Source organism: Aspergillus multicolor (genome assembly GCF_047715735.1).
Source record: "Aspergillus multicolor strain CBS 133.54 unplaced genomic scaffold BDW74scaffold_3, whole genome shotgun sequence".
Lineage (NCBI taxonomy): Eukaryota > Fungi > Ascomycota > Eurotiomycetes > Eurotiales > Aspergillaceae > Aspergillus > Aspergillus multicolor.
In genome coordinates this window covers 1,528,899-1,548,634 of record NW_027395954.1, presented here as the reverse complement: position 1 = coordinate 1,548,634, position 19,736 = coordinate 1,528,899, and the positions used below count along the sequence as shown (strand labels likewise).

The 19,736-nt window shown below is 51.7% G+C and overlaps 6 protein-coding genes across 6 annotated transcripts; 3 read left to right on the top strand and 3 right to left on the bottom strand.

The window, feature by feature from the left end:
- Window positions 1-365: 365 nt before the first annotated feature.
- BDW74DRAFT_146320 (uncharacterized protein) lies at window positions 366-3,321 on the top strand. Its single transcript, XM_073723325.1, has one exon. The coding sequence runs from the start codon at window positions 766-768 to the stop codon at window positions 2,749-2,751; it is 1,986 nt and encodes a 661-aa protein (XP_073588015.1). The 5' UTR covers window positions 366-765; the 3' UTR covers window positions 2,752-3,321.
- Window positions 3,322-3,407: 86 nt separating this feature from the next.
- Window positions 3,408-6,032, bottom strand: BDW74DRAFT_146319 (proline--tRNA ligase). Its single transcript, XM_073723324.1, has 4 exons — window positions 5,533-6,032; window positions 5,304-5,473; window positions 3,990-5,245; window positions 3,408-3,920 (listed from the first exon to the last, which is right to left on the bottom strand). Exons 1-4 carry the CDS (start codon window positions 5,878-5,880, stop codon window positions 3,910-3,912), a joined length of 1,785 nt encoding a protein of 594 aa, XP_073588014.1. The 5' UTR covers window positions 5,881-6,032; the 3' UTR covers window positions 3,408-3,909.
- Window positions 6,033-6,082: 50 nt separating this feature from the next.
- On the top strand, window positions 6,083-8,210 carry BDW74DRAFT_79642 (chaperonin-containing T-complex alpha subunit TCP1). The gene is made up of 6 exons (XM_073733756.1): window positions 6,083-6,159; window positions 6,232-6,279; window positions 6,344-6,429; window positions 6,483-6,587; window positions 6,649-7,683; window positions 7,735-8,210. Exons 1-6 carry the CDS (start codon window positions 6,117-6,119, stop codon window positions 8,122-8,124), a joined length of 1,707 nt encoding a protein of 568 aa, XP_073588013.1. The 5' UTR covers window positions 6,083-6,116; the 3' UTR covers window positions 8,125-8,210.
- BDW74DRAFT_146317 (uncharacterized protein) lies at window positions 8,137-10,923 on the bottom strand. Its single transcript, XM_073723323.1, has 3 exons — window positions 10,165-10,923; window positions 10,003-10,113; window positions 8,137-9,953 (listed from the first exon to the last, which is right to left on the bottom strand). Exons 1-3 carry the CDS (start codon window positions 10,808-10,810, stop codon window positions 8,560-8,562), a joined length of 2,151 nt encoding a protein of 716 aa, XP_073588012.1. The 5' UTR covers window positions 10,811-10,923; the 3' UTR covers window positions 8,137-8,559.
- A 216-nt stretch (window positions 10,924-11,139) lies between these two features.
- Window positions 11,140-16,823, top strand: BDW74DRAFT_79639 (putative rRNA biogenesis protein RRP5). The gene is made up of 3 exons (XM_073733755.1): window positions 11,140-11,619; window positions 11,669-16,126; window positions 16,186-16,823. Exons 1-3 carry the CDS (start codon window positions 11,167-11,169, stop codon window positions 16,726-16,728), a joined length of 5,454 nt encoding a protein of 1,817 aa, XP_073588011.1. The 5' UTR covers window positions 11,140-11,166; the 3' UTR covers window positions 16,729-16,823.
- Window positions 16,824-16,899: 76 nt separating this feature from the next.
- BDW74DRAFT_146315 (uncharacterized protein) lies at window positions 16,900-18,098 on the bottom strand. Its single transcript, XM_073723322.1, has 2 exons — window positions 18,024-18,098; window positions 16,900-17,966 (listed from the first exon to the last, which is right to left on the bottom strand). The coding sequence occupies exons 1-2, from the start codon at window positions 18,059-18,061 to the stop codon at window positions 16,919-16,921; spliced, it is 1,086 nt and encodes a 361-aa protein (XP_073588010.1). The 5' UTR covers window positions 18,062-18,098; the 3' UTR covers window positions 16,900-16,918.
- Window positions 18,099-19,736: the final 1,638 nt, after the last annotated feature.

Here is a 19,736-nt window from a genome sequence, read left to right as displayed (position 1 = left end):
CCAAATTCCGGGCGGCGTGCCTGGGCTTGCTGTCAGCCTGTCACTGCCCGAGTAAACGCCGCCAAGGGCCACCCTGACGTTGTTCGCACGTTACCCATGTTACCCAGCTTTCCTTATTCTCCGCGTCCACGAGCTGCTCAGTCCGTTCAGCAACTGTCCAGCCTTATCAGAGTGGGCATCTATATAGCGGCTGCATGCAGGTAGACACCAGAAATGCGTCAATGCCTCGTCAAAATCTCCAACTTCATCGGGCCAAAGATTAAGTAATTTTATTTGTGTGATGTGATAATAATAATAGTCGCCCCATCCGTGGAGCTGGATCACGGTTAGTTCGTCTCTAGCCTCCCCTGATCGAGGATGATTTCGCGTGATCTGCAAACCCCATAGCCTCGTTCCTGGCTCTTCCAACTGCACGCGCATTCTGGTTCCTCGTCTTGCTTGGCCTTCCTCTTCCGTTTTTCTTTTCTCTGGTTCTCCTCTTGCATGGCCTCTCTTCAACTTCTTTGTGCTCCTCCAGCGTTTGCTTTGCATCTACATCTTCTGCGCCTCCAACAGCCTCCTTGAGGTACGACATGCTATGACTCGGCCTCGCCATTATTTTGCTCGCTTGCTTTTACTATGACGCACTAATTCACTCATTACGAATCGTCCCACCCTCTGTCAATTGCTGTTCTGTTTCAATCGCTCTCTCGACACTCGTTTTCACGACCCTGAGCTCAATCGCCAGCCCCTCCTCCTTTACAAAACCACTGCACTTTGGCCAAGATGGTTGCTTTGAGACGTTTTTTCCATGCGGAGAAAGCCCCATCTACCCCGAGTTCGGCGGACAGAGACTCTCCATTACAGAGCTCGCGGGGCCGAGCCCGAGCCCCCTCGGTGCCGTCCTCCACACTGAGCGAGAATGAACACTTTCAAACAATCGAAAGGCAATTCGAGGTGCTGCATGATCAATTGAAAGCACGGCCTGTGCCTCCTTTGCAACCTCCGCTCTCTCGGTCATCGAGCCGTCGGACGAACAAGAACCCGCGTCATGTCGACCTTCTCGAGGCTCTTTTCTCCTCCCATCGGTACCATATGCAGTCCTCTAGCACAGTGTCTCCGATTACTCCCTACAATGAGGACGTTGCTGAACGCAATATGGTGCCATTCCTCCGACGAGAAGCACTGAAGCGCAGACCTTACACCCGCATCGTCTCAGCCCTGTATCAGGAGGATGTGGCGGATCGGAACATGGCTCAGAATACAAGATTCCCCACTGCTTGTCAGCTCAGAACTAGTCAATCTTATCAGCTAGACGACAACCGACAGAGAGACGGTGCGAGAGGGCGTGCTCGCTTCAGATCCAAGGAGAGTCAGCTTATCAATTCTATCTCACAAGAAGCACTATACTCTATCCCTAAATCAATCCGGGATCAGGTAGTTGCCGACGCAAATGGATCAGATTCAGCCGAGGAAGGTCTTCTTCGAGCGCAGAGATCTGCTCCAACCCTATCTGAACTTACTCCTACTTCGGAAGATGGCATCTCCCAATACTTGGGTGTACCTCCGGCTCACAAGCAGGGAGACTCTTGGACTAACCGGCCGCTACCGGATAGCCCAACTCTACCCACTACCACACCTGTCAAAAAGAGGCAGCAAGAGTCATCTACCCCAAGTCCGCGGTTGTCAGGTAATCGGAGGCCTTCATTGGATACGCGATCAGGATCCAAGAAGAACATCCTGGATCTCTCCATCAACACCGAACTGGCCACGCGAGGAAAATCGAAAAAGATCACGCACAAGGCCATCCAACCCCCAACGCCCAGCCCCGTTGATACCGAAAACAACCCTAGTATTGCAGAGGTTATGAACAGTCCCCTACCAGTTGCAACCCCGACGCCATCCCCATTGCCAAGCTCGAATAAGAGAGTTGCCGAGATTATGGATATGTTCCGCAAAGCATACACCTCCACTCAAGAAATAACACCGCACCCAACATTCGAAACTCTTCAGGAAGCCATTGTCCGCGAAATCAACTCCCACGAAGCCTTTCAAAGGGTCCCCATTCCCGAACAAGGGCCTCCATTTACGCCTTCGCCGTCTCAAGACTCGTTCGACGAGAGCGCCACTCCACCCAAGCCAATCGCTCTCAGAGAGGGCCAGAGGCGACGCCGCAAGAGCTCCTTCATCAGGCCCCGGCGTGACTCGGAAACACGGAAAAGCATTGCGACAAGCGATCCTTCAAACCCTGCTCGTCGAGAACTTGATGTCCCCGATCGACGACGGCACACTGATGCCCCACCACCCTCGCCAGGCTTCTTCGAGACCTTAATCCCTCAGCATCACAATCCTCCACCACAGGAACCGGTCACATACATGGACCTCATTCTCCGGTCCGAAAACTCGGCGGATGTCAACCAGAGCAGGATAAGCACCGTGAGCGTGAGCCCCGGAGGCCACCCTAGCTCCAATACGACCCCCTCGGTCCTCTACATGCGCGCTCAGACTACACCCACTAGCGATAGCCCAAGGAGCTTTACCAACTCCGACAGCGATTCGGATATCATTCACCTTCCCAGCGTCAGCAGCATTCCACAGGTCAGGATCCATGGAGTCGACGGAAACAACATTACTTATACCGCGGAGAACACCACACCACGCAACGCCTACAGGTTAATGAACTGGCCGAAAATATCAAGCCGCAGCGTGAATCTGCGAAACTCATTTGCGAAAACCCGTACGAACAGTGGCCAGTCGGTGGCGTCTTATTAAAACTCGCTGACCGCATACGACAACTATACGACCCCTGCAAGGCATGAGGCCTTGTCACACCTTGCACTGCACCCCATTAGATTACATCTCTCTCTTTAAGATCTTTCCTTACACATTTATCTACTATATACTCTGTGCCTGGCACGACCTCCTCCCAACTAGCTAGTCTCAATCCTACTAGCTCTGAACCTACCTACTGCATACCCATCTAGTCAAAAGCGGCTAATTCCTTCCTTTGCCAACATCATCAATACAAGCATGGAGCGTTCTCTCTTTCTTTTTCCTATCCTCCTTACTAAAACATCGCACTTCTTCAGGATCTAACCGAGTATGTTATCACGTCTGTTTTGTCTGTCTCTCTTTGCATACGTTCTGGGGCGGTGTCTTTGGCGTCAGTTAGGGTTAGTACGGATTTTATCTGTAGGCTATTTTCGACAATGTACGAACTACTAGGTCCACGAGTGTTATTCGCTGATTGTTTCTCCCTGTTAGGTGTTGTAGGTCGTTAGGGCTTGGGGAGTTAGGTACCTTGATAACAAAAACCATGTCGTTTTGAATCGATGCCGTGAAAATATATATCTGCCACTTCCGGATAAGCTTCAAGAGCCAAAGGGAAAAAGATATGTTTACTGATCACGAAAAAATAAAGGAAAGATAAACGATAATGCTATTTTATTTACCAGTAGTTTATATCAGTTTTCAGATGATGGTGGACATCCTTTGGGTTGATAAGCAACTCGAGTGATATACGCAAGTCGTCGAAGGAACAAGATGAGAACATAGGTAGTATGCAACGCAAGGCAATACAACGCGATTCCAATTGCTTTAGGTATCAATCGTGCAAACAAGTAATCAATCACTGCAACTGCGCCCCTTGCTATCTCCCCCGCGCCTAACTACATGGCTTGCTACATACATAGACACTTTTTCTACGCCCCCGGAAGAAAGGTTGGAAAGAGAACAAAGATTTATGTTTACCGGACTAAAAGCAAAGCAGTGCTATGCTATGCTCAAAACGGCGATAAGGTGACGTGACGTTAGAGTCGTAAAAGTCATTCGTGGAGACCCAGCCGCCCACAAGGGCAGGGGTGAGGATGTTTTACCAGGATCCAGCGCAGGGTGCACTGGATTATCGCTGGTATTCGAGTAGTGCTTAGCTCAGTAGGAACCTGTAGATAGATTGCAATTAGTATTCAGGTCTTTGGATTGTCGATAGGTAGGGGCGAGGTAAAACTTACGGCCGAACATGCACCACTTCTCGGCAAGTCGAGTACACTTAGGGTTAGTGCACTTTGTCTCGCCGGGAACGATGCCCTCGGGCTGGTCGAAGGGAATGCAAAGGGACTTGGCACCCATGGACGGAGCACGAGAGTCTTGGGCTTCACCGGAGTCCTCCTCGGCCTTGCGGGCGCTCATGTCCTTAATCTGGTCCTCACACTCCTCAGTGAGACAGTGGGGGATGATACAGATGTTCTTGTCGTTGAGAGCGGGGGTGAAGTCGTCCCAGTTGGTGATAAGCTTGCGGTGGGTGCGGTACTGGTCGTCGGCGCGCTTGAACATGTCCTTCTGGATGGTTTCCAGGAGAGCGGGGACAGCGGTGGAGAGTTCGGGGATAGGAATGGAGCCCTTGCCATCCTTGCCTGGGATGTCGCGACGGGCAGTGGAGACGAAGTTACCCGCGGACTCGCCAGGGCCAAACTCGATGCGCAGAGGAACACCACGGAGTTCCCACTCGTTGAACTTCCAGCCAGGGGAATATCCTTCACGCTTGTCGCTGATGGCGCGGACACCAGCTTCAGTAAGAGTCTCGACAAGCTTGTCGACTTCGCCGTAGAGCTTGGCGCGGTCTTCATCAGTGAGCTTAGCAGTGATACCGACAGGGACAACGACGACCTGGGTCTCAGCAACACGGGGAGGAAGAACCAAGCCGTTGTCGTCACTGTGGATCATGACCATGACACCTAGGGTACGGGTGGACAGACCCCACGAGTTCTGCCAGACATGGAGAGGAGGCTTCTTCTCGTCACCCTTCGCTGATGGGTCCTCCACGGTAATACCGAACATTTTGCTGAAGTTCTGGCCGAGACCGTGAGAGGTACCACCCTGAATACCGCGGCCAGTAGCCGGGATGTATCCTTCAACAGTGGTGGTGTAGAGACCACCAGCGAACTTCTCCTTCTCAGTCTTCTGTCCCTTCACCACAGGAACAGCCAGGAGTTCCTCGTAGATTTGCTCGTAAAGGTCAAGAATGTACATGACCTCCTCGTGAGCACCCTCCTGAGTCAGGTGCGCGGTGTGCCCTTCCTGCCACAAGAACTCTCGGGTTCTGAGGAATGGCTGAGGGTGCTTGAACTCCCATCGAACGACCGAGTTCCACTGGTTGAGCTTGAGGGGAAGGTCTCGGTGACTCCGGATCCACTTGGCGTAGTAGGGGTACATGACAGTCTCGGACGTGGGACGGATGGCAATCTTCTTCTCGAGCGGGGTAGAGCCACTGAAGACGACAGAACATCAGCATATATCAATGGAGAGGAGGTAGGGTTATGCCGTACGCGTGAGTCACCCAAGCGACCTCAGCAGCGAAGCCCTCGATGTGGTCCTTCTCTCTCTGCAAAACATCCTCAGAGACAAACAGAGGGAAAGAACAGTTCTTGACGCCGATCTTCTTGATGCGCTGGTTGAACCATTGTTGGATCTCCTCCCAGATGGAGTACGAGGCAGGCTAGCCGTGTTATCAGACAAAGACATTCTTTGATAGACACAAAGCACACCAATACTCACCTTCAGAATGTAACAGCCGGAGACATCGTAGTAGTCGAGCATATCACCTTTGGTGAGGACTTGCTGATACCAGCCTGGGAAGTCCACGTTCTTGCTCACGTCGATACCAATCAAAGCCTTATCGGGGTTCTGCTTCGCTCCCTTGCCAGCGGGCTTCTGGCCCTTGTCGGACTTTCCAACCTTCGCGGCCTTCTCAGCCTTCTTAGCAGCCATCTCTGCTTGCTTGGCGGCCTTCTTTGCGGCGTTCTTCGAGACATCGCCCTGAGGAGCCTCTCCAGCGGGGTTCTGGGTGCGGTCAGGCAGTTCCTGAGGGGCAGCCGCGTTGTCGGTGGGAGATTGGCTGGCCATTTTGATGAAGACCTTATCGAGACCTGGAAAATCGACCTGGAAGCGGAAATCCGACAAGAACAAAAGTAGTCTGGGGTCTCGTGGGGGAGTTGACTCACTGAGGGGGAGATCAAGTGGGATATCGAAATATTGTCACCGCCCGTCCGGCAGAACTTTTGCTTAGCGCAGCCCATTCAACCCCCCCGAAAAGCAGCTGTCGGAGCTTAGACAATCGCTCACGCAGTATTTGAACAAAAATGGCAGGCATTTTCGAGGCTCCGCGTAACGCGGACACTCTCTGTGAGTCTTCTATCTCTCCATGGCAGATTATGCCATGACCACACTCCACGATCGACTAACCAAACCACACAGTCCTAGGAGGCCAGAAAATAACCGGTGCCGATGTTCGAGACCAGTGCGGTACGTCGATTCGAAACATGCGTTGTACTATACTCTGTTGTTTTCGGCCCTGACAAAAATACAGTTCTTGCGACCCAGGCGATTGCAAATGTGGTCAAGAGTTCGTTCGGCCCCTCGGGCCTGGACAAGATGATGGTCGACGATATCGGTGTATGCTTGTTGCGGACCCCGCGATCTTGGGATATGTGTCTGATAAATTCTAGGATGTGACGGTTACAAACGACGGTGCCACTATCCTGAGTTTGTTGGATATTGAGCACCCTGCTGGCAAAATCCTTGTGGATCTGGCCCAGCAACAGGATAGGGAGGTGCGTTAACCCCTCCATCCGTGCTTGACTGCACCGAAGTACATGCGCTGATTTTGAACAGGTCGGTGATGGTACCACATCTGTCGTCCTCATTGCCGCAGAGCTCCTTCGACGAGGAAACGAATTGATAAAGAACCGCATCCACCCCACAACTATCATCAACGGATACAGGCTGGCGCTTCGGGAGGCCGTGAAATATATGAATGAGAACATCGCCACCAAGGTGGACAATCTGGGCAAGGAAAGTCTGATTAACATTGCCAAGACGTCCATGTCCAGCAAGATCATTGGTGCCGATGCCGATTTCTTCGCGAACCTGGTCGTCGATGCAATGCTGTTGGTTAAGACCACAAACCAGAAGAACGAAGTCAAGTACCCAGTCAAGGCAGTCAACCTGCTCAAGGCACACGGAAAGAGTGGAACAGAATCAGTTCTTGTCAACGGCTATGCTCTTAACTGCACCGTTGCTTCCCAGGCCATGAAGACTCGGATAACAGACGCTAAGATTGCCTGTCTCGATATGAACCTGCAGAAGGAGAGAATGAAGCTTGGCGTTCAGATCACAGTTGACGATCCCGATCAGCTCGAAAAGATCCGCCAGAGAGAATCCGGCATTGTCATTGAGCGTGTGGAGAAGATCCTCAAGTCTGGGGCGAACGTTGTCTTCACCACTAAAGGTATCGACGACATGGTTCTCAAGCTCTTTATTGAGAAGGGTGCCATGGCCGTTCGACGATGCAAGAAGGAGGATTTAAGACGCATTGCTAAGGCTACCGGAGCTACTCTGGTCAGCACACTCTCCGACCTGAACGGAGATGAGAAATTCGAGGCCTCTTACCTCGGCCACGCAGATGAGGTTGTCCAGGACCGGATATCCGATGATGAGTGTATCCTTGTCAAGGGCACCAAGGTCCACACTTCAGCGTCCATCATCCTGCGAGGACCCAACGATTTCAGTTTAGATGAGATGGAGCGTTCAGTTCATGACTCACTCTGCGCTGTCAAGCGAGCATTGGAGAGTGGTAGTATCGTTCCCGGAGGCGGTGCTGTCGAGACAGCCCTTCACATGTACCTTGAAGAATTCGCCGTCACAGTGGTATGTAGCATATTCCCTATCCTTCGGTACCTAATCTAACAAGGTTCATAGGGTTCTCGTGAGCAACTGGCCATTGGCGAGTTCGCCCAGTCCCTTCTTATCGTTCCCAAGACCCTCGCCGTCAACGCCGCAAAAGACTCATCCGAGCTCGTCGCACAACTCCGCAAGCGCCACGCCGTGTCCCAGCGCGTCCAGGAAGGCGAGGCCAATGAGAAAGAGAAGGCCGTGGCCAAGAAGAAGGAATACCGCAACTACGGTCTCGATCTGGCCAAGGGCCGCGTACACGACTGCCTCAAGGCCGGTGTCCTGGAGCCCAGCATGGGTAAGCTCAAGCAGCTCAAGAGTGCTGTCGAGGCTTGCATTGCCATTATGCGCATTGATACCATGATCAAGCTGGATCCCGAACGCAAGGAAGATGATGGACACGGTCACGACCACTAGAGTAACGTTTTTTCTTGGACGTGGGATCTTTCTATTCCTGTATGTACGGATTTTTAGACAAAAAGTTTAATAAGATCTAGTACCCTGTATATGACCCTTTCAGAAACTTGATGCCTGTAGATGTACCGTCAGACCAAAACATAAGCTAGTTTGGCATAGCGCAAAAATATATCTTGGATGATGTTTGTCTGATAATTAGAAGTGTATTCCTTTGTGCATGCAGACGCCCTGTTCTATGCAAAGTCGCTGCTGATATCAATATAATTGGGTGCAAGACCTCTAAATAACAATCAAACACCCGCTAAGTGGAAATAAGAGTATGCCAGCAACGCCATAAAATGCCTGCAATGGACACCGGACAAACCCGAAAAACGCGTAAAACCAAACATGCAAGCCAGCACAAGATGATGGGGTAGTTAAAAGCATTCGCAAAAATCATTCGTCTTCGTCTTCATAAGAGTCTTTCGTAACAGCCCAGCCGCATCGCCACCTACGGCCTTCGGTTTCTCCACCTGCGCGTAGGTTCCTTGCTTCAGAACCCTCGCGCCAGCATCTAGCGCTGTAATCGTCGCTGACGGTGATTAGTTCGCCATCAACGGTCCACGATACGGCGGATACTTCTTTTTTGTGTCCTTCAATCAGAGGTGTGCCTGTTTGGTAGATCGGGATCATATCTTCCAGGCGTTGTGACAGCCCTATGCTTGAGTTGGTGCGGCGCAAACCAGATCGAGTGGAAGTTGATGGTGTTGTCGGGGTTTGGTCAGGCTCAGCAGCCTGCCGTTGAGTTGAAGGGTCGAAAAACTTCTCGTCCGTAGGGAATATGACAGGACAAGGCTCGCCACTGCCAACCGCCAGCATCTCGGGTTTGTCACCGGCAGCCCTGCGAACACCGATTTTGACGTAGAACGAAGCAACTCGTAAACGCGGGTGACGGAACCCATATAAAGGTCCGAGGCCGACTTTGTCAGACCCGCCAGAACGTCGTGGGCGGTCATTGTTCAAGGAGAGCTCAGGGGCATGGCCAAGGACTAGGTGGGAAGTGGAATAGGCGTATACTGTTCCGTCCCGGCATAGAGAGTATAGTCGTGAACCGTCGCCACCCAGCGCCATGGAGGTAACGCCAAACCTACGGTATTTGATATGGCTATCTGGCTCTCGAGTGGTCGAAAGAGGAAGAGCGGGGCGGCCACGGCGATTGCTATGTGCCGTACGCATATCCCAAAGTCGCACGCAGGCATTGGCTTCAGATGCGGTCACGAAAAGGTTTTCGCGGCCAGGCGGGAGGAATGCAAGTGAAGTTACCGTGATATCGGAACGGGCAACCTGAGGTTCGACTTTTTCGGGAGTAGTTATTTGCGGCATCCACGCATGGGCGCCGTGAACAGTATTCAGAACTTGTGGGTAGGTCATTTTTGAGGATATGGTAGGGTCGAATTCAAATTCGGATTCAAGAGAGCACTGAACTTGCAGGGAGGGTTTCTCGAAGCCCTTGCAGCGCAAGTCCCAAATGTTCACATTCCCGTCGCGGCTGCACGTAGCAAGAACTTTATTGTTGGCGGCCGGCTGGAACTTTACCTGCTTCAGGGACGACACGTGGTTGGACAGGCAATACACAGGCTTCTGAGTGGCCATGTCGATGACAATGGCGGTTTGGTCTCCCGATGCCGTAGCTAGCAGCATATCATCGGATGAAAAATCCAGGTCCATGATAGCGTTGGCATGCGGGCGGAATGTGAGATATGCCCTCGAAAACCCGTCTTTATCGTCTTTCGCGGAATCTAGCAGGCGGATGCCACCCTCTTCATCGCCAACAGCAACAAGCGTATTGGCTGCACACTTGGTTAATGAAATTCGAGCACAGATGAGAATTCGACGTACTGTTGCATGCTGCAGTGCAAAATGGAAGGGCGAGACGATCGCCTGACGAACTTGTACAAGCATGACTATCATCAGGTCGCGAAAAGAAGGTTGACGTCAAGTCTTGCCAGCCTAAAGCAGAGTGAGAATATGACATATAGAGCTGGGGTAGACGTTACGAACCGACGCCAGAATTTGCCCGCATGGTTACTCGGCTGGCTCGGGTTCCCATGACGCTGCGCATAAACAATGCCCCCGAGGTCTGCAAAGCCTTGGATCGTCGAACGGGGGCGACGGGAGAGACCTTGAGCGGAGGTTTGACGGCCGGTGCGGGCGCATCTAGGTTCGACCGAATTGCACCGACGTCAATGTCTTTCACAGGGACCTCGACCTCTTCGTCATCTTCAACCAAACCCTGTACCCGAACTTTGCGAATTGGCGATGACTGGAGAGGAGAGCCAATGGACGAAAACGACAGCTTCCGCTTCTTGCTCGGCGTTCGCAGAAGATCTGTAGTTTCTGGTTTGCTCATCGCAGCCTTCAATGTCCTCGTGAAGGCAGGGCCTAGGCGGTTAACTGCCGGGGAACTTAGGGCCATTAGGGCCTGGCGACTAGTCCGAACAGCATTTCCAAGACCGCTATCCTGCAGCGAGCGAGGAGTGAAAAAGCGTCTAAAGGAACGAGGCGTGACTGGAGGAGGCTTCTTGGGCTTGCGGCGTAAGCCAGCATCGGACGCTATTGAGGGCGGAGACGAAGGGATTTCTTGAGTCGGCGAGAAGAAGATCGGTTCAGACCGTGGTACCTCGGGGATATCATGACCGCGAGTCATTGTGTTCCACAGAGAATACAATCATACAACGGCATTTTACATGGGCGAGGACAAGGGCAAGAGAGGAGGGGAGGTTAGTCAAACCGGGAGAATCGGGGCATGGTGGAGCTGAGAATCCACCAGCAACATTCGCGAGACTCGTTCCTTGACTCGCGACGTGGACGTGCTGTGGCTGACGCGAGGCAGCCGGGGCAGGAAGGCGGTCATGCTTCCACTTAAAGTGGGAGTGCTGGTCAGATTGGGAAGGCGGTACTTTTGTGCCGCCGGCAGGTCTACCAAAATTTTAATTTTTTCCCGCAAAGGCCTTACTCTAGAACATAGGGTGAGAGCTTATACGCTTTCATTCAATTCACAATATGGCTCCCATTAAGCGCAAGGGCAATGCTGCCGAGGAGGCATCAGCCCGCAACCCCCAAAAACGTGTGCGCGTGGAAACCGAGGAGCAGAAGAAGGACGGTAAGAGCTCGTCCGCGGGCTCTGCGCCGAAAGCCTCTGAGCTCACGGTGCTGCGAGACGATGAGCCTTCTTTCCCTCGTGGTGGTGGCAGTGTCTTGACGCCGCTTGAACGCAAACAGATTCACATCAAAGCGACGAAGGATGTTCTCTTCGAGCAAAAGAGCGGTACCAAGAGGCCTGCCAAAGACGACGATGAACCCTTCGACGACGATACGGATATGGAGAACGCAGAGGAGGATGCGGCAATCACCGTCAAGAAATCGCAGAAGCAGAAAGGAAAAGACAAGAAAGATGCGAAGCAGAAGAAGCGTGAGAAGAAGAAGGGCGTCAAAATTGAGGGTTTGAGCTTCAAGGTAAGCTTTTTTCTCGTCGCAAAATGCTGCTGCGTGCTAATCGAATCAGCGTCTGGCACCGGGTACCCTGATCCTAGGACAAGTCTCGAGTATAAGCACCCATAACATCGGAATTTCATTGCCGAACAATCTGACGGGCTACGTCCCTCTAACGGCCGTTTCGAAGACTCTTGAGAGCAAGATTGAGAAGATGTTGGAGGACGACGATGATTCAGACGAGGAGGATTTCGAGCTCAACGACTACTTCTATCTCGGCCAATTCCTACGAACCTATGTCGTATCCGTCGGAAACAAGGCGGCCGATGCCAGCGCGAAGAGCAAGAAGCGCATTGAGCTTTCAATTGATCCACGGTCGGCGAACACCGGCCTTCAGAGAACGGACTTAGTGAACAATACTGCTGTTCAAGCATCTGTTCTTAGTGTGGAAGACCACGGTCTGGTCATGGACCTTGGTATCGAAGGCTCCGATGTCAAAGGATTCATGTCCTCCAAAGAAATCGACACTAGGACCGACCATTCCACGATCAAGGAAGGATCTGTCTTTCTGTGCATGGTTACAGGTCAAAACGCCAGCGGCAATGTGATCAAGCTGTCCGCCAACCTCCAGTCTTCTGGGTCGATCAAGAAGTCGCATTATCTTAGCGTGGCGCCTACCATCAACTCTTTCGCACCAGGTTCTGCAGCAGAGATCCTTCTGACGGATGTATCATCCAGCGGAATGATTGGAAAAATAATGGGTATGCTGGACACCACCGTTGACTTGGTGCACTCCGGTGGCGCTACAGGGAAGACGGACTTGACGAAGAAGTACAACAATGGTGCTAAGATCAAGGCACGAATCTCATGCACGTTCCCTGGCTCAGAACCATACAAGATCGGGTTTTCCTTGCTCGAGCACGTTCAGAAGTTCACAACAGAGGGTCATGGCCCAAATTCATCCGAAGATGCGCCTGCCATTTCAGCTGTGATTCCTGAGGCTACAGTTGTGAACGTCGATCCTGGCCTTGGTGTTTACGTTAAAATTGGGTCCACAAAGCATATGGGTTTCGTCCATGTATCAAGACTCGCAGATGGACAAGTGGAAACCATAACTGCTGACCACGGACCTTTCAAGATCGGTTCCACCCATGAAGCAAGAGTTGTCGGCTACAGCGCCATCGACAACCTCTACTCTCTTTCTTTCGAGCGGAAAGTTATCGATCAGCCCTTCCTTCGCTTAGAAGATGTCACTCTTGGTGCAGTGGTCAAGGTAACCATCAACAAGGTTCTGATTGGAGAATCAGGTGTTACCGGTTTAATCGTTTCCTTGACCGATGGCATCACAGGATTCATCCCATCGGTGCACTTCGCAGACACCCGGCTACAATTTCCCGAAAAGAAGTTCCGAGAGGGTGCGTCTATCACAGCTAGGGTTCTTTCGGTCAACCTTGAAAAGCGTGAGGTTCGTCTGACCCTAAAGAAGAGTTTGTTGAACAGCGAGGCTGCCGTCTGGAAAGATTACAGGGACATTCTTCCAGGATCCCAGTCTCCTGGAACAATCATCAACCTCCTTAACAACGGTGCTGTGGTTCAGTTCTACGGCAATGTCCGTGGCTGGTTGTCCGTCTCGGAGATGAGTGAAGCTTACATCAAGGATCCCTCTCAACACTTCAAGCTTGGTCAAGTCGTCAATGTGCATGCTCTGAACGTCGATGCGGCTAGTTCCAAACTTTCCGTGTCCTGCAGAGATCAGTCTTCTCTCGCTGAAAGTTACAGGACGGCTTTCGAGACTATTCGTCCTGGGCAGTCCGTTACCGGTACCGTCTTTGAGAAGTCTGACGAGTATGTCCTTTTGAAGTTAGACGATCTCGGCGGCCTCGTGGCTCGACTGAGCGTAGGTCATGTAGCCGATGGATCTGCCTCTAAGCGCTCCTCGACTCTTTCCAAGATTCGTGTTGGTCAGAAGCTCAACGAACTTGTTGTCCTCGACATCCATCGTGCTCATCGCCTCATCCATGTCACCAGCCGAGCGAGCCTTAAGAAGGCTGTCAAGGAGACCAAAATGCCCAGCGCATTCGAGGATCTTCAAGAGGGCGCTGAAGTGACGGGTTTCATCAAGAACATCACACCCACCGGCTTGTTCGTGCAGTTCCTCGGTGGACTTACTGGTCTCGTGCCCAAGCGCCTTGTTGGATCTGACGATGCGAATAAGTCTGACTTTGGTAAGGTTAACTTCCAGGTAGTCTCTGCTATTGTGCACTCTCTTGATGCGGACTTCCGTCGATTCATTCTAAGTATGGACCCTTCGGAAGCGACACACGCTGGACCCAAGAAGGAAGTCAAGAAATCTACGAAGGAGTCTACCGCCGCTGGTGATGAATCCCTCGCAAATCCCGTGGATGAAACTCTGAACGCCAAGTCTGACATCGCTGTTGGCCGTGTTGTAAAGTGCAAGATCAACTCAGTCAAGGGAACCCAGATCAATGTCAAGCTCGCCGACAATGTCCAGGGTCGTATTGATATCTCCGAGGTGTTTGACAGCTGGGAAGATATCAAAGATAAGAAACATCCTCTGACTCATTTCCGCCCTGGTCAGGTCGTGACAGCCAAGGTCCTGGGTCTGCATGATGCTCGCAGTTACACATTCCTCCCCATCAGTCACCGCAGCGGAAAGTTCAATGTTTATGAGCTTTCCATAAAGCCTAAGTTTGTCAAGTCAGACAACGCCACTCCGCTAACCATTGAGCAAGTGCAAGCTGGGTCCTCATCGTTTGGCTTCATCAACAATGTTGGCAACGATTTCTTCTGGGTCAGTCTATCACCCAATGTTCGCGGAAGACTGCGATTCATTGATGCATTGGACGATCTATCTCTCCTCGCCGATATTCAGAAGCAGTACCCCATTGGATGTGCACTGAAGTTCCATGTCGCCGGGGTCGATGCCGAAAAGGGCCATATCGATCTCTCGGCTACGGAACGGTCCGAAAGCCTCACCTTTGATGACTTGTCTGTTGGTATGGTCCTGCCTACCAGAGTGACGAGAGTCACGGACAAGCAGATTATTATGCAGCTCAACAACACACTCGTCGGCGCTGTTGACCTGATCAACATGGCGGATGATTTCTCGAAGGCTGATCCGAATGCTTACCATAAAAATGAAGTAGTTCGCTCATGTATCATCGGTGTTGACAAAGCCAACCGGAAGATCCATCTTTCCTTACGACCATCGAAGGTACTGAGCTCTTCTCTTTTCGTCCAAGATTCCGAAATCACCTCCATGGAGCAAGTGAAGGTCAACGATATCGTTCGCGGTTTCGTGCGACAAGTTTCTGACGGTGGTCTTTTCGTTACTGTTGGTCAAAATGTTGTCGCGTTCGTTCGAATCTCCGACCTCTCGGACTCTTATCTTAAAGAGTGGAAAGACTCTTTCCAGGTTGGCCAGCTGGTTAAGGGACGAGTGACCGTTGTTGATCCAGAGCACAAGAAGCTTCAGATGAGTTTGAAAGAATCGGTTCTTGATCCAGACTACAAGGCTCCCATCACGCTGCATGACCTCAAACTCGGTCAAATTGTCACCGGCAAAGTCCGTAAAGTTGAGCAATTTGGTGCGTTCATCGTTATCGATGGCTCTTCCAATGTCAGTGGTCTCTGCCATCGTACCGAGATGGCGGATAACCGCGTGGAGGATGCCAGAACTTTGTACGACGAAGGTGATGCTGTCAAGGCCAAGGTTCTCAAGGTTGATCGTGAACAAGGAAAGATCTCCTTGGGACTCAAGGCTTCCTATTTCGAAGATGAAGATGAAGATGAGGATGAGGATGAGGATGAGAGCGGTGATGAGGATGATGAATCTGAAGGAGTCAGCCTTGATGGTCTTGGCGGTGTTGAGATTGAAGGATTTGACGGTAGCGGCGAGGAAAACGACAGCGATGTCTCAATGGGTGGTGTCGACCTTGAGGACGAGAGCGGAAGTGAAGAGGAAAGCGAGGATGAGGAAGAGGACGACGAGGATGAAGAAGAAACCACGATTAAACCTCGACAGGGCGGTCTCGGTGCGACCGGTTTCGACTGGAATGGTGATGCACAGGATGAAGACGAGGTCATGCATTCCGATTCTGATGATGAAGACAAGGGACCACAGAAGAAGAAGAAGCACCGAAAGCCTGAAATCCAAGTCGACCGGACAGGAGAGCTTGATGCTAACGGGCCGCAAACGATCGCCGACTTCGAACGACTTCTGCTGGGTGAGCCTGACTCATCGCTTCTTTGGCTGAAATACATGGCATTCCAGCTAGAGTTAGGAGAAGTCGACAAGGCCAGGGAGATCGCAGAACGTGCCCTCCGCACCATTACCATTGGCCAAGACACGGAAAAGCTGAACATTTGGGTTGCTATGCTCAACTTGGAAAACACATACGGCGACGATGATACTCTGGAGGAAGTCTTCAAGCGTGCTTGCCAGTATAACGATACCCAGGAGATCTACGAACGGTTGACGAGCATCTACATCCAGTCCGGCAAGAACGAGGTAAGAAACGCTTGCGCGCTCCACACTCAATCTCAAGCAAGCACTAACAGCAATTACAGAAAGCCGACGAGCTCTTCAAGCAAGCCCTCAAGAAGAAGGTCTTCCCCAACTCGCCCAAATTCTTCATCAACTACGCCACATTCCTCTACGACACCATGGCCGCCCCCGACCGTGGTCGTGGTCTGCTTTCTCGCGCCCTCCAGTCCCTTCCCAAGAATACGCACATTGAAACCACATCCAAATTTGCCCAGATCGAGTTCCGCTCTCCCAACGGTGACGTCGAACGTGGCCGCACCGTCTTCGAGGGCCTTCTCTCTTCCTTCCCCAAGCGCATTGATCTCTGGAACGTCCTTCTGGACCTAGAAATCAAGAACGGTGACTCTGAGCAAGTGCGCCGGCTGTTTGAGCGGGTCCTTGGCATCAAGGACGTGAAGAAGGGTGCCGGTTTAGTTATTGATGAGGATAAGAAGCTCAAGCCTAAGAAGGCTCGCTTTTTCTTCAAGAAGTGGCTTGAGTACGAGGAGAAGAAGGGTGATGAGAAGGCGGTTGAGGAGACCAAGGCCAAGGCTGCAGAGTACGTCAAGTCTCTGCAACAGGAGTAACTTCCGGCGGGGCGTAAAGCTTCTTTTTCATGATCACGGTGTTTTGCTTGGGTTGGTTTAATGTACTGTATATAAAAGCATCCATAGCCTGGACTTCTTTTCCTTATAGATATTGAAGGCAAAAGTCATTGCACAATTCTTCTACCAACAACTATTGTGTAGGACTAACAATCAACACTGGGTATCTATTTCAAGCCCCTCTCTTCTCCGCCATTAACCGTCTATACTCCTCAACAATATTCCTCCGCTCATTCGCAAGCTCCTCTCGCCTCCTCAGACTTCCCACAGCAGCAGGCACATTCGCAACATCCACCTTTGCCCCACCACGCACCTTGAAAATCTCCCTCGGCTTCTTCAACTGCGGCGGCTCCTGCGCAACCTCAAACGGATTCACGGCGGCCCTCTTCTTCTTCAGCTTCGCCCACGGATCCGGCCCGTCATCGTCCTCGCCTCCCTTCCGCTTCTTCGCACCACCCGAATGGTTGGGATTCTTCTTCTTCTTGCCAGCCTCAACTTCCCAGTCCTTCCACAACTGCAGCTGCTCCTCCATCTCTTCCTGCCGTTCCTCCCGCTCCGCCGCCTCGCGCTCCTTGATCCTGGCATCGTCCTCACGCCACTGCGATTGCAGTCGCTTTAAGTGCTTTTCGTGCTTCGTTGTGCGCTGTTCGCGAATTTTAGGTAGGTCGTTGGATGTCGGTTTGTCCGAGCGCTTCATATCCGAGAGCGGCATCTCGCGGTCCACGCGCGCCGCGAAATCAGCGAGCCTCTCGCCGGGCAGGATCTTCGGCGCGACAGTCTTCTTTTCTAACTCGCTCGCCTCTGTAGATGTCGTAGCTAACTGCTTCTTGTTCTTATTCTTGTTCTTGCGCGGGACAGCGGGCGCATCGCTCTCGCTTCCACTGTCACTATCGCTATCGCTACCATCGCCATCTCGTCTCCGCTTCTTGCTCTGCGCCGCTTGCCTCTTCTCCTGGAACTGCATCAGCTGCCGGAACGCGCGTGGCGTATCATCCTCCAAAGCAGATTTGCGCCTTGACGTCGCGGCAATTGCTTTCTGGTTTGGTTTGGGCGTGGGCGCCTTGCCATCGTTTGCGTGCGGTTGAGATTTCGGCTTCGCGTTCGGGTTTCCAGTTCGCTTGGACTTTTGTTTGCCGTTGAATTTGTCCTTTCCGCTGGGCTTTGAGGGGTCTCGGACCGGGAGGGATTTAGCGATTAGGGTTGGTGGGAGGTCGTAGGTGCTGTTGAAGTTTGTGTTAGAAATTGGGAATAAGCCGCTGAAAATTCGGTGTAGCTACCTTTCGTCATTTTGCCTGCGCTTGTGTTTGTGAGGCATCTTGGCTTTTATTCGGTGCTGTTCCTGGCAATTGTTCTTGTCCGGAATGTTATAATTTTTTGCGGATTACGATAAAAGCCTTATCTTATCGTTAGACTATCTTATCTAGCTTACCGCTTTTGCTGTTGTTCATTCTGCCGCTTTATACATCTATAGATGCCTAGTCTGTCTTAAAATTCATGCCCCATCGTCTTTTATAGCCTCCTATGTATAGACCGATGTAGGTTGATTAAGCGCTACTGAGGTTAGATCCGCGAGACATTCTCAATAAGCGGTTGTAGTGGGGGTAACGCCTCCATTTCGGAAGTGACAGCACAGTGGAAGATTGAGAAAGCTACAAGTTGCGCAACACTGTCTTCGGGGATATAGATAGAACTCGCAGGCTTCGCAAAATCCCTCGTTACAAGCACTTCTGCCTGGCGACTGCCGCGTAATAAGCTTTGGTGGCGTGGACTGTCCGCGTAGTCCCTGGTCGAAGCAATGGCTTGACCCAGCTCAAGCGCACCTAGTTTAAGCTCCTAGTACAAGTGTCGGGCCAATTCAAGAGAGCCGTGGTTAGCGAACGTCGGTCCTTTCAAATACTCTCACTTCCCTTACAACCGCCATGTGTCAATGATTGGCTTGGGCTCGTATTCAACCAGGCAGAACGGAATAGCTAGCAAATCATGTTTCCTGGCAGTATCCTGGGAACAGCATCGTACGTATTCTGAGACCAATTTGGCCTAATTTTGGTAGCCCTTGGCTTCATATTGGGCGATAGGCTGCTAGATATCTCCTGCCTGCAGATCATACACCGCAAATTCTTTGGAAGCGTGTTCTTCTTCGTCCAGTGGCACCAATTGCCCATGGGGTTGAGAAAAAGCCAAGGTCTTGCGATGACTTTCGCAACTTCTGCACCAATGGATGTAACCTCAACAAACAGTTGAGTATCATGAACATGGACAAGGCATCTAGCAAAACAGAGGTGCCGAAAATGCGCAATCATCACTGTCTGATAAGTTCGCATCCGTGTATGCTCGAGAGTCGCGGCCTTTGAAGGCTCAGCAATACGACATCGGCGCAGCGAAGCTTAGAGTCGCGACCGTAGGTGAAGGGAGATGCTCCAGTCCTAAGATGAAACAGGAGACAGAGTTTGACCACGCATACTGAAAGAGCTGCCTTGACATCCCGGAGGCTTGTAATGCTGGAGGTGCATAGGAAGACAGGCCGCGTCATCTATATTTGAAGATAGGTCGGCTCCCCTGTATCACAAGGGTGTCAGCCAGCGAATGAATCAATCGGAAGGCAACCAAAAATCGGAAACGATTTTCTTATCCCTAATAAGCCTCTGAGTTGCAGGGGAAGCCCATGTGGTAACCAGCGAGTCAGAAGGACGGTAATCCTGCTACCTGAATGAGGAATCCGGGAGGCTTTGTGTGAGGTTCTTTCGCCGCTGAGCCCCAAAGTTAGGCATTTGAAGCTATTACCGATGGTGATCGATCAACAATGCGGTCCATGGAAGGCAGAATGCTTGCAAGGGTTGTGTAGAGGGGTTATATTTGGGTCAAAGAGGTGTTTGAAATGACCAATAGGAGATGGCGATGCGGCACATGGCCGTTTGGATCCTCTCCAGCGTCTGGATCACCGATGCTCCCGCCAAGTGCTCTGCGCGGGCGACGAATCCTTTGGTGCCCCC

Excerpts from the sequence above, each read along its gene's own strand:
- BDW74DRAFT_146320 (XM_073723325.1), top strand. The coding sequence starts at position 766 with ATGGTTGCTTTGAGACGTTTTTTCCATGCGGAGAAAGCCCCATCTACC.
- BDW74DRAFT_146319 (XM_073723324.1), bottom strand. The coding sequence starts at position 5,880 with ATGGCCAGCCAATCTCCCACCGACAACGCGGCTGCCCCTCAGGAACTG. Across the intron at positions 5,474-5,532 it reads CCGGCTGTTACATTCTGAAG|CCTGCCTCGTACTCCATCTG; the intron begins GTGAGTATTGGT and ends TAACACGGCTAG. Across the intron at positions 5,246-5,303 it reads GTCGCTTGGGTGACTCACGC|TGGCTCTACCCCGCTCGAGA; the intron begins GTACGGCATAAC and ends TGTCGTCTTCAG.
- BDW74DRAFT_79642 (XM_073733756.1), top strand. The coding sequence starts at position 6,117 with ATGGCAGGCATTTTCGAGGCTCCGCGTAACGCGGACACTCTCT. Across the intron at positions 6,160-6,231 it reads GCGTAACGCGGACACTCTCT|TCCTAGGAGGCCAGAAAATA; the intron begins GTGAGTCTTCTA and ends CAAACCACACAG. Across the intron at positions 6,588-6,648 it reads CCCAGCAACAGGATAGGGAG|GTCGGTGATGGTACCACATC; the intron begins GTGCGTTAACCC and ends GATTTTGAACAG.
- BDW74DRAFT_146317 (XM_073723323.1), bottom strand. The coding sequence starts at position 10,810 with ATGACTCGCGGTCATGATATCCCCGAGGTACCACGGTCTGAACCGATC. Across the intron at positions 10,114-10,164 it reads GCGGGCAAATTCTGGCGTCG|GCTGGCAAGACTTGACGTCA; the intron begins GTTCGTAACGTC and ends ACTCTGCTTTAG. Across the intron at positions 9,954-10,002 it reads TTGCACTGCAGCATGCAACA|CCAATACGCTTGTTGCTGTT; the intron begins GTACGTCGAATT and ends CCAAGTGTGCAG.
- BDW74DRAFT_79639 (XM_073733755.1), top strand. The coding sequence starts at position 11,167 with ATGGCTCCCATTAAGCGCAAGGGCAATGCTGCCGAGGAGGCATCAGCC. Across the intron at positions 11,620-11,668 it reads TTGAGGGTTTGAGCTTCAAG|CGTCTGGCACCGGGTACCCT; the intron begins GTAAGCTTTTTT and ends TAATCGAATCAG. Across the intron at positions 16,127-16,185 it reads TCCAGTCCGGCAAGAACGAG|AAAGCCGACGAGCTCTTCAA; the intron begins GTAAGAAACGCT and ends CAGCAATTACAG.
- BDW74DRAFT_146315 (XM_073723322.1), bottom strand. The coding sequence starts at position 18,061 with ATGCCTCACAAACACAAGCGCAGGCAAAATGACGAAAG. Across the intron at positions 17,967-18,023 it reads CGCAGGCAAAATGACGAAAG|CACCTACGACCTCCCACCAA; the intron begins GTAGCTACACCG and ends AAACTTCAACAG.